Source organism: Falco naumanni, chromosome 9 (genome assembly GCF_017639655.2).
Source record: "Falco naumanni isolate bFalNau1 chromosome 9, bFalNau1.pat, whole genome shotgun sequence".
NCBI classification, from domain to species: Eukaryota; Metazoa; Chordata; class Aves; order Falconiformes; family Falconidae; genus Falco; species Falco naumanni.
This window is the reverse complement of record NC_054062.1, coordinates 42449701-42464697: the sequence shown is the minus strand read 5'-3', so window position 1 is coordinate 42464697 and position 14997 is coordinate 42449701. Positions and strand designations below refer to the sequence as shown.

General features: G+C 42.6%; 1 protein-coding gene across 1 annotated transcript in view; it reads left to right on the top strand.

Moving 5' to 3' along the window:
- Window positions 1-252: 252 nt before the first annotated feature.
- The window catches only part of SH2D4B (SH2 domain containing 4B), a 69545-nt gene continuing 54800 nt past the window's right edge, over window positions 253-14997 (top strand). The window contains exon 1 of the mRNA XM_040607643.1: window positions 253-592. Within this exon, the coding sequence (XP_040463577.1) occupies window positions 409-592 (184 nt within the window). The 5' untranslated portion in view covers window positions 253-408. The remainder of the gene's footprint in view (window positions 593-14997) is intronic.

Sequence of the window (14997 nt, the reverse complement as noted above, 5' to 3'; positions counted from 1 at the left end):
CAGGGGAGCAAAGCTGATGGGTTTTTTCAATAATCTCTTATTTTTACCGACTTGCACTCAGGAGCACTGAAGCGACTTTTTTTTTTTTTTTTTTTCTCCTGGTCTTCAATTTTTTTCCCTTATCCTTGTTTGTTCCTCCCCCTTCCTTTCACTTGACACCTGTCCCTACCTTTGGAGGATGAGATAAGCAGAGGACTCTGTCCTTGTAAGAGACGAAGAGCAGAATATGCCCGCACAAAGAGGGCCAGAGCAAGACTCAAACCTCTCCTGGGCAGGCACAGGCAGGTGTGGGAGAGCTCCTTTGCTGCAGGTTGCTTTCTGGAGTGCTGTTGGTGGGGTTTGGTCACTGTAGCGAGTGTAAGTGGAAGCAGGTTCATCTCTTTTTTTGTTGTTGTTTTTTGAGTCATCATGCTGCAGCAAATTTTGCGTGATATGTATATTGACCCTGAGCTCCTGGCAGAGCTGAATGAAGAACAAAAGCAAATCTTGTTCTATAAAATGAGAGAAGAGCAGCTGAGGCGCTGGAAGGAGAGGGAAGAAAAAGCACGAATGGAGGAGGCTGTGCTGAGAAAGACAGCGAGGCGGAACCAGAGTAAGATTTGTGTCTTTCTTCTATACTTAAATGGCTGGGGATGGTGGGCTTGCGACTGGCTGTGGTGCAGCATGTGTCTGGAAAAGATTACAAGAAAGAGTGCCAGCTGTCCCCATAGGCAAAAAGTCTGGGGCAGCAAACCCACCGTGTTCCTGCCCCTTGTCTCTCGAGGCTGGTTCTTCATCTAGGGGAACAGTTTAGTGTGGGAGAAAGGGGAATTGTTTTGAAGTGCCCCTTTCAGTCAGGAGTCACTGCTCCTGTTCTCTCAGTGGTGACAGACGCACCATGACCAAGTTTCCATCCACTCCTAAGGCTTTTTTCTTCACCTACCATCCCCACCCCTCACCCTCAGTCAGGCAAAAGGCAGTCTTGCCTGTGCTGTTGAGGTTTCTTGACTTGGCATTAAATGTTTCCAGGTGGCTGGAGTAGGAGATAAATTCATGAATTTGGGCTTGTTGTGAAGGGCTGTTTGTGAGTAAGCCATACCATACGAGACTAAATTTCCAACTGTACTAGTAAACAGTCTCCAGAAGTTTATGTCTAGAGAATAGGATAATAGCGGGGCAAACATGTAAAAAAGAACCCCAGCAACCAAAAGCAAAAAACAGAAATATGTTTTCATGCAATATGTAGTTAAACTATGGAGCTCCTTCCACAGCTGTTACAGATGCTAAATGTGTGTGTTGCCTTGAAAAGCAAATAAGCAAAATCACGGAAGAAAACATTGAAAAAGAACTTCTCCAAGTCATTTCCAAGTATGTGGTCTGGGGTCCAGGTTGTTTGGAATAAGAAGAAATACTTATTTCCTTGCTCTCTGCTCTGAACAAGTGGCTTTTAACTCTTTCCCCATTTACTGGACAAAGTTGTTAGGCTGATGCAAGATAGAAAACATTTTCGCCTTGGAAATAAATGTAGTTGCAGTGATTCCTCACTCAACAAGGAAGTGTCACAGAGACATGTCAAACACTCCTTTCCCTGTAAAATGCCAAAGATCTTATCCTATCTTTAAATTTATGAAAAGTTCAATATTTAAAATTTCTGATATTTTTGAGTAGCTGATTTTGAGACAGCACTCTAGTAGCTATGTGACTCTGCAGTCAGTGTTTAAAGTGTTGCTTATCTTAACATACCCATGGTAGAAAGCTTTGCTTGGAGCACCTCAATACAGATTATTAAATTCAATTGTCAGACTTCTGCAAATGTGTAGAGCCTCTGAACCTTACAAAGTGTCCATTAGATAGTTAGCAATTCAAAACCTGTTGTTGAAGAAATGTGTTGCAAAGCAAAACTAGTTTCCAAGACTCACTTGAAGCACAGGCCGTTATGAAATGACTCTAGAGTAAGTCACGATGGTAACCTTAAAATAAAGGGGGAATGTTCAGAACACCCTAATCAGTTGTAATAGGAGTTTAAAATGTCCCTCCACAGATGGCAAGGTGGATGTCGGAAAGCCTCATTCTGTTCAATTTCTATTTCTTTCATGTTTGTGTTCTTGCTGTGAATGGTGCTCTCCTAGAAGGGTGGCGTCAAAATAGCTTCTCTCATACAGCACAAAAACCTTGTTCATTTTGATTGATTTGTTGCTGAGAAAAAATTAAAAATGCAGTTCAGCTCCACATACCAAAACAACATTATATCATTGCGATCCGTATTACGTGCGTTCTTTGAGGAAGACAGATGCAGAAAAATCTAACTGCAAAAATATTTATGTGATGATTTGTCACACTGTTGACACCTAGATTTCCATATATAAATTATACATTAAACCTGTTCAGCTTCCTACTACAGGAGACCATTTTCTGCGTAATTAATTTTCTGATTTATAAAGAAAAAAGCAAAAGGAGAGCAGCAGAGTAACCTGTAGATTATGTTTGCCCTGACAAAAGCATTCACAAATATACATGGAGATAAATTTCATAATAGCGCAGTTCCATTTTAGCTTCTTAAATTGGCAGTTTAAGGTATTGCTTAGGTTTGACTTTTGCCCACTGTTAGAAACTTTCTACTTCCTTCACAACTGTACTAAAGAGCTGATATCACCATTTATTTTTTTTTGTAGAGAAGACTATTGGAATTAGATGTGCAAGTCAGGCATTTGGTTCCACTAAAAATATATTTTGACTTCCATGAACTGATGTGGGCCAGAGTTGCAAGGTAATTTCCATCTTTAGGCATGCTGGTCATTAACTCTACAGATACTTGTAACTGATTTCTACTGCATAGTTCCATAATATGATGGTAAATGGTCTCATAGGGGAGCTAGTTTCCCATTTAAAATAAAAAAAGAAAAAAGGCAAAAAAGTCAACCAGAGATTACTGGTGTAAGGTAAGAATTACTCTGCAGTATTTTTGCCTGGATGATTCAAAGGGTCAGAGTAGGTGACTGTAATAATCCTTTTCTATCTTAAAATATGTGATTTATTTTTTTCCCCCTAAAAGACATTTGGCATCAACATTTTTTGGACCTTGAAGCTGCTTAGTTTTCAGTTTCCATTGATGTATAAGTGAATTTCCAAACATTCTCTCCCTGCTACACAGTATAGAACATGGAATATTTTTATTCCTGTTTAAAATTAGTGGCTACCAGAAAATTTAGAGCTACTGCAATTACATGTCCTATATTCCTTTCAAATTGAGGGATTTGAGCAGTTTCATCTGCAAGTTTCATTGACATTCTACTGCATGACACGGGTTTTATGTTCATGCTGGTTTGTTAAAGCCAAGAGTTACTCTGGCTTTATAAAGATCTTTGTAGCCTGACGTAGTAAAACACAGATGTGAGACTTTAATCTCTCTAATGTTGTGCTGAGTTTCTGAATTTTTCTAGTTGACAGAAAAATGTGTATGTTGTTTATGAATATAACATTTGTAGAAAAAAAAGTTTTTACTAATTTGATCAGAATTATATGTGTAGGACTACCTTTCAAATCCTTCTGTTTTCCTCATAGTTTGAATAGCTATATACGAGAACTTTGCCTCACCTCTTTAGGATGGGATAGGGTGAGATAGAACAAAAAGAATTAATGACAACAGGCACTTCTCCAATTAAAAATGCTCCAAAAAGTGCTTGGGCTTGATGTGGAGTCCTATATTCCAACTGGTTCAAACCTCAGTCAGTTCAGGAGCTTACCTGCAATGCTATGTGTGACCCCAGCAGCGTAGAAGAGGTGGATTTTTTGAAACAGAGCAGTGATTGTGAATCCGGGTTTGATTCTCTACAGTGACTTGAGGGATGAAGGGTTCTTGTGCCAGGTTTAGATGTGTTGTCTTACAGAAACCACAAGTGCAGAGCTGGGGAGGTAAAAAGTGGCGTATTCAGATCAGATTGGCCTTGTGCTACAGGTAAAATCATCAGCAGGTTTAGGGAATGCTCTTTTGAATTGTTTGGAAACTAACTAGGAAAGGACCAGTATCTGCAGTGATTTATACAGAACCACCACTGAATGCAGGTTGTCCATAAACATCCTATTCAGTGCAATGAAATTTGCTTCTCAGAAAACAAAACCAACGTAAGTTCCTGAGAGTGTTTAGCAAGTTAAATAGCTTAACAGTCTGTGTGTAATTAGTCTTATTCTTCATTTCTAAAGAAAATAGTATTAGTCACCTTCAGTAAATGCTAAATTGTGCTTTCCCATTTGGATTGTTTGGTTCCATGTGTCTTGAGGAAAGGTTAAAATTGAAATTTGTATCAGAATGAGTCAATGTTAAAAAATTGTTTCACTTTGCGGGTAAATGAGATGTTTTCAGATTATTTGACAGTGTTAATTTCCTTCTCTTTTTAGAAACACAGACTGATGTCTAAATGGGAACAATAGATAAATGTCACTTCAGAGTGAGATATTTCCTGTAGAAGATACTGAATAAACCCTTCCCAGACTTTTGCTGTTTGTACCTCGCCTACATTTGTACCTTACCTAAAAATACTAGTAGATTCTGAGCATTATTTGGGTCCTCCCAAAAGTGCAGTGTTTAGTGAACTTATTCAAGGTAAAAAAAAAGGTATTTTTTAGCTTTAATTAAATCATGACTGCTGGCTTGTACTGAAATGGCTTCACAAGTGAGTTGAACTCTTGCAGGTCCATCTCAGGTTCATTTACAAATTACTCCTGGAACTCAGGAACATATTTTCATTGTAATAAAATAAGATTGCATTTTCTTATTGTGCAAAAATCACTAAGGGAAGTCTCCTCAAAATTTCAAGATCCCCTTGGGATTTGCTGAGAGTTGACTGGCAGGAAGCTTTGCCATTTGCAAATAAACATGTTTACTTAATTAGGCAGGAGCCCTTTACCCAGTATAGCTGAGTTAGGAGTAAGCGAAGCACCGTGCCAATTTGGATTTTGATCCTGATGCAGTATCCAGAGCTGTCAGCATACCCAAAATGAGATCTCAAAGACTGTTGAGCATTAGGTAGCTGAAGGACATCCACGCGGGAGGGAAGACAATGCTGGTCTGCTGCTGCTTATTTTGACATTACTCATGGGGAACTGCAGCTCGTGATGTTCAGGGAGGAGCTATTTGTAAACACTTATATTTACCTGTCCTTAACGAGAGTAGCTAGGAGAAAATTAGGTAGGCTTACCCATCGTGGCTAGAAAATAATTTCTTTATCTAAATGGCATTTGTGTTAGAAAATCATTAGAGAATAGATGAAGCTATTTGGAAACAAGTATTTCAAATATCACAAGTGGGTGGTTGGAGGATACATCAGTGTCACATGTGAAGGCCAGCGAGTGGGAGCGTGTTTCAGTGTGTGTGAAGTGTTAGTGGGTGTACAAGCAGTGACATTTTTTTCTATGTTTTTGAACTCAGAAATGAATTCTTCATTTATACTAGGGCCTCCACACACCCTGGTAATGCTTAGCTAAGATTTTATCTCCTACAGAGGTGTGCTCCTGGCAGTGGTCATTGTATCTTTCTCTGTATCACTGGGCATGGGTCTAAACAGAGACATCAGGCTTCAGTATTTCTGAAATTTCTGGCTGCACGTGGTCTGGAATTCTGTAAAGCCCTATCTTTTGTTTACTTTTTCAGTTGTATCTGAGTTGGAACAGGAAAACATCAGCAGGAACTTTAGAATAATTTTTATTAGGGGACCGAACCAACTGATTTGAAGTCATTGGAAAAGTTTTAATGTAACATTCGCGACGTGTATAGCAGCTTGTGATATGATGCGGTTTTGTTAGTGCTGTATTCCTTGGGGCCAGAACTCAGTGGCTCAGAGCTCGTGCTCAGTGTGGCTGCGCACCGAGGTACAGTTAAACAGCAGCTTCTCAGCTGTTCGCTTCTCTGAACCTGGGGCTAGAGAGAGACCTCCAACCGCCGCATGACCTAAATACGTACCCAATGGAACAAATCCAGAGGGACTTCTCTGCTTGCTTAGGATTAGCTGTAAGTCTCTGCTTTTTAGTCTTATATCCTGCCCTGCAGCTGACTTCTCTGTTTTGCAGAAAAGTGAAAGCAGAATATTGCTGGCTACCTGGGCCGTATTACACTGGAGGTTTCTCTTGCATGCGTGTGATCCTCATCGTTCCTGTTGTCTGAAGCATCTGGCATCAGCCGTTTGCTGAGAGAGGCTACTGGGTTAATTGAGCCACTGGCGTGGAGAGCATTCCCGTGTTTCTCCATGGCATTATGTTCCTCAGCCTGTCTGAACACAGTGGTGTTAGATGGGCTTTCTTGTACATACTGGTGCTCTGGTAATGATATGAGGTTGTGACTGTCTGCAAGCTCATGAATACTTGATACGGAAAGAGCAGTACTGTGGCTAAGGGGAGAAGAGGATTCGCCCAAGCTAATTCAGTATTTCCTTGTTGATTTTGCCAGCTTGTAGCATAAATGACTAAAACATTCAAGGACAGAGGTACCAGGTTTTGATAGTAGGATGTGGAAGACATGAGAAAACTCCCTGTATTCAAATCAGCAGTGGATTTAGCCAGATGCTGATGGTGGTTCAATAACCTCCAAGTCCGCTCGTGTGCTGTGGTGCTAGAAAATCTCAATGCAGTGATATAGTTCTCCCTGTTTTTGTGGTCCTGTGTGCCTGATAAAAGGAGTCGGTGCAAACCTGCCATGCTGCATTAAGTAAGGGAGTCTGGTGCAGAAAGTGATCCATGGTTCTCTGTCCAGTCTTAGACAGAGAACCCTTTTCCTTCTGCTTTGAGTTTCCAGCAGACCCTGAAGTAGCCATGCAGACTTTTGTTTGTTCTCTAGCAGTGGGAAAACCTGGATGCTTTGTGACAGCTCTGTGTGAGAAACCAAGCCTTTTGGCTTTTACACTTTACGAGAGACAGTTGGGATCAGGAATCAGAAATTAATGTGCTATGTTCTTGACTTAATTTTTATAATGTAGGAAAAAAACAAAACAAATGAATGATACTGATGTGAATGATTTTACAACCTTGGAGCTACTCTTATGTGTATCTGCATTTTTATACTGCTTATAGTGAAGGTCATTAAAATGGACAGACGAGGGACTACATCTGGATTGTAGACGGAGTTAGAACAATATCTTTAAGAATGAGTTCTGAACGTTAACTCCCTGGTGAAGGCGGGCAAACTACAAAATTGTTATATGTAACAGCGTGCTTTGGCCAGGGAGCCAGGAAAATACCTGGGATGTACTAGATAGAGAGCACATAAATGATACTTCATTTCTGTGTTTCTTTTGGGTTTTTTTTCCTTCTTTTTTAGTTTACAGTATGCAAACCTATATATACATATTGCATATATGCATACCATGTGGTAAGGCAAGCCCACTTACCTCTGAGTGTTATGTACAGTTATCTTTGCTGCATTTCTTAATTACCATAGTCTTATTTGAGTAACTGTTCCCTCCCTTAATGTTTGCTGTCTTCAGTCACTCTTCCTTTATTTGATCCTGCAGGGGTATTGCAGCATAATTATTTCCATGGTAACAGTTTGTAATTCCATAAACAGAAGATTGACTTTGTTATATGATCAGGAAGCAGCTGGAGAGCCATGAAGGCTGATTTTTCAGCGATGCTGAGATCCTGCAACCCTTATTGATATATTAATGTAAATCAGCTGAATTTCTTTCTCCTTCTGCGAATCCTCCTTTAACTAGAAAGGCACACAACAGTGTTGAAAATGGAGGATGAGCAAACTGAAATGTTGGGGGGATGCTTGAGAAGTTCAGAATTTTCCCCCATTTTCTTGTTGTTTTAAGAATCGAAGTGACCGGGGTTTTGAGAGAAGTTCACGGTCCTCTGAGTATTAGCAGGGGCAGACCACAGCATTAGTTATAGCAGATCTTCAGTTGCTTGTGGCATTATGTTATTTTCATTACTTTCATCATGACGATCTAATTATTCTATATGTATTTTAATAGATTTACAGCAGCTAATGTTTGGAAAAGTGCATTCTGTCCTTTGAACAGTCTCAGAAGCATTCACAGTAATTTCCTAGGTTTTCTCCTTACAAAGACGTGAAATTGTATGTGTGTGTTAGTATAAAAAAGAAATAAATAAAATACTTGTACAGGGTAAGCTCAAGGATCTGAGAACAGCCTAAGGTTTCTCATTTTCATCCTAATCAGTGTGCTTGTAACACATGTCCTGCAGCTAATGAAACCGAATGGAACCTCATCTACTCTGCACACGATCAAAATTCAAGCTTCTACTTTGAAGAAGCCACAAAAATAACTTTCTGGGAGAGCCAAGGGTAAAACCTCACGTAAAACACACTGTGCTTAGGCCCAAGTATACCAGACATCTAAACTCCAAAAGCACAAAACCACCCCAACCCTTGCAAACACCCCAACCTTACAAACACCCCAACCCTTACAAACCAGACTCCACAAGCTAGGGTTTATCTCTGAATGACAAAAGGAGATCAGGCTGCTCAGCTTGATGTCAGCAGTGAATGCTTAGGCAGCCTCTTTCAAATGCAGAATAAGTTTCAAGAGCCTTGTCTAGCACAGAAAGAGAAAAGAAAAGGAATATTTTTTAAAGAGAGAGTCAAAGGATATTTGTATGACTACAAAGCTTTCCAGCAAGTGAGGAAGGAGAGTCAATTGGTATCACAGAGATCTGTAGCTTCCAAGCAGAACTATGGTGGGAAGCCCAACCTCAGAGAAACAACTGTTCATGGAAATAGCAGGCTCTTTTGAGAAAGTTTCAGCAGACTTTGAATGCCATTCCACGTTTCTGAGATTATAAATCAATGATCTTCCAATATTCTGAATTTACACCTGGCGCAGCCTGTACTGCTCCCTGTGACGGCAGTCAGGGCTGCTTGGTGCTTTGCTGGACTGAGCAGGCAGGGTGGCTGGGTGACAGCACAGCTGGGAGCCTTCACACCAAGTCAGGCATCTCGTGGTCCTTGCAGTGGTTCCCTTGTAAACACAACCATTTGGATCACAAATGGGAATTGTTGGGGATGCTGTAACTGTTAAAGCAACGACGAACAAGCTTGGAGGAAGGAAGCTGACTCCAACAGTATTCCATTTGCTCTGATTACTGTTGTTTTTTAAAGCACTTTTAATTAGAAGCACATGTGAAAATGAAGCCAGATATAACCCAAAAGCAATACCACAAAAAACAACCCAGAAAGCCAAACCCATAGAAATCCCAAGCCCAATCTGTGGTTCTGCTCCTCTGTCCTGGTTAGAAGAAGCAGCGTAAGGCCCAGTTCTCCTTTGTGCAACTTCATTTCTTTTAAGCCTTAGTCATGGTGTGGAAGTCTGGGCTGCTTGGAGCTGGAGCCTGGTTTAGCCTGAGCATTGCATGCAGCCAGGATTCGCCCTCCCAAGCACCTTCAGGTGCTGCTTTTCCTCTCTCTCCTAAGGTGGGTGGCAGTGGTCAGCTGTGGCAGCCAGGATACCCTGCCTACACCAGGGACTGCTGAAGGGGAGCAGAAATGCCAAGAGCAGTGTGTGATGCCATGTAGCACAACTCACAGTTGCACTCCAGCACTGCTGGAGTGTGTATGAGATTAGTAGTGCTGCTGGTAGAGACTAATAATTTCTTACAGGTGAGAGCCTTGGGTTTACTGTTGCTCTCTAGGGCATTGTTTTATACTTTAATTGCTGTTATAGAATTGACTGCATAAATACAAAACAATAGAAAACATGTTCTAGTCTTATTTTTAACTATGTGTGTTTATATGTGTGCATTTGTGTTGCTGTTGGTTCAAGGTGTAGGTCTCCAAGAAGGCTTTTGCTGTAATCCCTTTGTGCTGTAAATTTGAGGTATCTGATTTTGCATTTGTCTGGAGTAAGGAGCAATATCCAGAAACCAATTTTCATGTCTTAAAGCAGTACAGATATACATTTAGGGGAACTCCATGGGAGGTCCTAATTCATGAAGGAGCTACAGGTGAAAAGAACTGCAAAAATTGATGTTGCCTTCTTGTGGTGCTGCAGTGTTGTTTCAGACAAAAAAAAACAAACTGGTAGAATACTACAGCTGATAAATTGTTGGTTTGAAGAATAGAGATGGAAAAGACTTGGTAAATTATTCAGTACGTTTTCCTGATAAAGCAAGTGTTTGTTTCTGAAACACTTTCATTTCAAATCCAGACTAATCTTGATGTCCACTGCTTCCTAATAGCAGTAATATTTGCAGCCTGGCACAGTGTCTCCAGGAAAAAGAAAAGTACTTTTGTGGTCAAGGCACAAGGCTGGGGTTCAAAGATTTAATTTTTATTCCCTGACTCTGCATTAGCCTTTGTGACTGGGCTTAGAAGCCTGCTTCTGGGCAGGAAACCTAAGGCTCCCTTGCCTCCTCCTCACCTAGATTTCAAATTTGTTTAGTCAGGACCCGTCTCTTCCTTTTAATTGATTTTTTTTTCCCTATTACTGTTTTATTTGTAAATAAAGTGTGTTAATTTTATTAACTATATAACAAAATGTGTCTTATTTTGCAGAAGAATATAATACTTGAGAGTCATCTTAAAGGAGAAATTATTTTATTATAAGCAGCCCTCAATGGTGGTAATACTCTGCTTGCAAAGCAGACAACACTGGTATCCTAAAACTATTAAGGAAAATAATTTTCTGTACTTCCAGCTCAGATTTTGCAATTGGTTCTACAATTTAAAAGTGCAAACCCAGTATCGTTAGCCTAGCAGAGCTGACACTGACCACTGTGAACTTGATTCTGCAAGCTGCAAAGACTTTTTGTATGGCAGGAATTCCATTTGCACAGTGCCAGATTTTCTCCCTGAGCTGTGTACTTCTTTTCTGGCACACTCAGTTTTGAATGTTATTTTGTGCTAAGAAACTACCAAGTTTTATGATCAGAATGTACAGTAAAACTTTTCTCCAAATTTTTAGGAGCGTAGGAGTAGTCAGCATGGATTCACCAAGGGGAAATCATGGCTGAGCAACCGAATAGTCTTCCATGATGGAATGACTGGCTGGGTAGATGAGGGGAGAGCGGTGGGTGTTGTCTACCTTGGCCTCAGCAAGGCTTGTGACGCGGTCTGCCATGCCACGGCTGCGGGTGAGCTCAGGGAGCGCGGGTCAGATGAGCGGGCGGTGAGGTGGGCCGAGGACTGGCCGGAGGGCAGAGCTCAGGGGCTGTGGTCAGCGGCGCAGGGCCCAGCTGGAGGCCTGTAGCTCCGGTGCTGCCAGGGTCAGCGCTGGGCCCAGTCCTGTTCCACTTCTCCACCGGTGCCCTGGGCGAGGGGCAGAGGGTGCCCCAGCAAGGCTGAGGGGCCGGGCTGGGGGAGCGGCGGGTGCACCCGAAGGCTGCGCGGCCGTTCAGCGAGACTGGGCCGGCTGGAGAGCTGGGTGTGGAGGGACCGATGGAGTTCCACCAAGGCAAGTGTAGGGTCCTGCACCTGGGGGGAACAGCCCCACCACCAGTACGGGCTGGGGCTGAGCTGCTGGGGGGCAGCTCTGCGGAGAGGGACCTGGCAGTGCTGCTGGGCAGCCAGTTGCCCCCGAGCCAGCAGTGTGCCCTGGTGGCCGAGGAGGCCAACTGTGCCCTGGGGGCATTAGGGGCAGCGGGGCCAGCAGGCCCAGGGAGGTGATCCTCACCCTCTGCTCTGCCCCGGTGAGGCCACAGCTGGAGCGCTGGCTCCGGTGCTGGGCTCCCCAGTTCAGGAGAGACTGGGAACTGCTGGGGAGGGTCCAGCAGAGGCTGCGAAGATGGTGAGGGGGCTGGAGCATCTCCCTGGGGAGGAAAGGCTGAGGGAGCTGGGCCTGTTTAGCCTGGAGAGGAGAAGGCTGAGGGGGGATCTTCTCGATGTCTGCAAATACCTGAAGGGCCAGTGTCAGGAGGACGGGCCGGGCTCTTTTCAGCGGTGCCCAGCGACGGGACAGGGCGACGGGCACAGGCTGCACCACAGGCGGTTCCTTCTGAATATGGGGAAGAACTTCTTTCCCCTGAGGGTGACGGAGCCCTGGAACAGGCTGCCCAGAGAGGCTGTGGGGTCTCCTTCTCTGGAGACACTCAAACCCGCCTGGACACCACCCTGTGCAGCCTGCTCCAGGTGCCTTCCAACCCAGACCTATTCTGTGATTCTGTAGGTTTAAGGGAAGATTTGAATGGAAGTTGTTTCTTGAAGTATACTAGAAAGGGTGGTTGGTTGTGAAAAAGACGTTCTCTTTGTCTAAAGAAGAAAATGGAATAAAGGCATATGTACTCAAGTTGAATTGCTTTAAAATTGTATGTATGGAGGTATGTCTGTTTAATGCTGAAGCTTAAAATTGCAGACTGTTTGATACTGCTATTACCTTTCAACTTGAGCTATGGATGTGTATACAGTAGTATACTGTACTGTAGTATACAGTAGTTAGTGCTGAACCAACAATATGTTATACTGATGTTTTCAGAAGAGTTTATACATCTAGTGTCTGTAGTTTCAGAAGAGAGATCCATTGTTTTAAAAGGAAGAAAAAGAACAATTTCTCAAGACATGTCTGCAAATCAGCTATTTGTTTTATGGAGCTGGGTAGTAATGGCTAAGTAACACCTCTGAGAACTGTTAATAACTGGCACAGAAAACCTGGAAAGGAGCAAAGATAAAATTTACCTGCTTACCCGAAGAGGGGTTTATTTATTTTCTTTCCATTTGGTAAGCTCATAAATGAGCAGAAGTAGTGAAGTTGTCTCAGAACAGTAGAAGTATTTGCTATCTACCACTTATGATGCAAATAAATTAACACGAGGCATGTTTGCAGTGTTTTCTTTAAAGAATTAAATAAAAGGGAACAACTAGGATATCCAGATTCCTTCCAGGAAACACAACTTTGGCTGCTTTTAAAAGAAAACCTGCCACTGGTTAGGTGGGATCAGTACTCCTGGGAAATCATTCCATACTTGTCAAGATACTTTAACATAAAATGCAGGAGGTGAAAACCTTGCAGGCAAATACTGATATGGCCAGTCAGTTCTCAGCAGACAGCATTCAAATGTTGTATCCAAAAAGTACAACATGAATGTGGTGTTGACAGGAACACAGAAATGTACAGAATAGGAACCACAATAAAATACATTAACCTGAGACATAATCTGATAGACTGTGAAAGAGCAAATGGTTTTGAGAGTTACTGAAGGAAAACATTAGCTTAAATTTCCACCCCCACTCCCCCCTTGAAGTCAGTACTGTTAGGCCAACGCTGGGAATTTGTATAAATCACATTTCCAAATTTGATATAGAATATTAGCTTTCATTGAGAGATCTGATATGTTTGTTGCCTTCAGTTCGTACTGTCAACACTTGAGAATGTGGGCTGGCACTGGCACTGCCTGCTGTCAACAGCCCTGCATCATTCCCTCCTGCAGTTTTCTCTCTTCAGTCTGGGATGTCAAAAGCATGTTACTGATTGTGTATTGGGAAACTTAATCTGGTTAAATGGATACTGTCCTATTGCAGAACAACAGGAGCTGAAAGTGAGAGCAGCTAAGCTGATGCTGGTAGAGAAAGATGTAGAAAGAGCAGAAGCAAAGACTGGCCATTCAAGTAGGACAAGGTTTCTTTTAACTCTTCCAGGAACGTCCAACAAAAAATCCCTGGGAAAATGGTGGGCTGTCCATTTCTTCATATTTTCAAATGTGACAAGATGCCTTTTAGAAGCTATGTGGTGATGCACAATTTACTGCCCTCAGTATTTGGGTGAAAGGGGGAAATCTAGTGTACCATAGTATAAAGGAAGTGAGATGATCTGTCAAGCATTTATGGCCTTTTAGTGTGTGTTCTTTAAAATAAATCCATTGCCTCTTTTGGGAATGCGCTTTGTGGAGGAATCTCCTTTCGTGACGAGCAGTTTTAACAGATTTGTGAGAAATAAAATACCAAAAATGGATGCATAAGAGATCTTTATATCAGTTCCTTATTATGATCCTCTAAAATGCATAGTATCTGATAGTTATACATATAAAAGCAGAAGGAAAAGACCAAACGACATGAAGTCAGGTAATTTATATGACTTTTAAAATGTATTCAGATAGAATCTAATCTATTGATTACCACTGTGCTTGGCACTGGCGAGGCCGCCCCTGGAACGCTGTGTCCAGCTGTGGCCCCGCACGGCCAGAGGGACGCAGAGGGGCTGGAGCGTGTCCAGAGCCGGACAGGGGCTGGGGAAGGGGCTGGGGCACCCGTGGGATGGGGGGCGGCTGGGGGGGCTCAGCTTGGAGAGGAGGGGGTTCGGGGGGGCCCTTATCGCTCCCTGCAGCTGCCTGACAGGGGCTGTAGGCAGGGGGGGTCGGGCTCTGCTCCCAGGGAACAAGGTTAGATTGGGTGTGAGGGGACATGTCTTCACCGAAAGGGTGGTCAGGCACTGGAACGGGCTGCCCGGGGAGGTGGTGGAGTCGCCATCCCTGGAGGTGTTTAAAAAATGTGTAGATGTGGTGCTGAGAGGTATGGCTTAGTGGTGGGCTTGGCAGTGCTGGGTTAACAATTGGACTTGATGATGTTAAAGCTATGTTCCGACCTAAATGATTCTGTGATTTTAGTGCTCTTTGTAGTCAGCAGAAGTCCTGTAGTTGGTCCTTGGACATGACATTCACCAAATATAGTCTGTTTTGTAAAGAGCACTCAGGCTTTTTTGGTATTTTTAAAATCACTCTATCAACACAGTAACTGTAGATTTTTGCATGGTGTCTTCCATGAAAATTGAACCAGAAACTTAATCCCTTTCAGTTGCCTACCTGAGCAGAAAAGCCTCTGCAGTGTTGAGTGGTGTGCTCTGCAGGTTGCTGAAACTCCTCCTTCACACTGTGGGAGATGGAATCCTGAATTTTTGGCAGAGGTTCTGATAAAGTCTCTATAAGCTCAGCCATCAACAGTCCCTATGTGCTGAAGCATTGCTGGTCACATAATGTCACTGGTTATTGTTGTTGCTCCATCTCTTTCCATTCTCTTCATATATCCTTTGCTGAGTGAAGCAAGAAAATACAACTAAAAAGGGATCATAATACCTAAATTCTGGG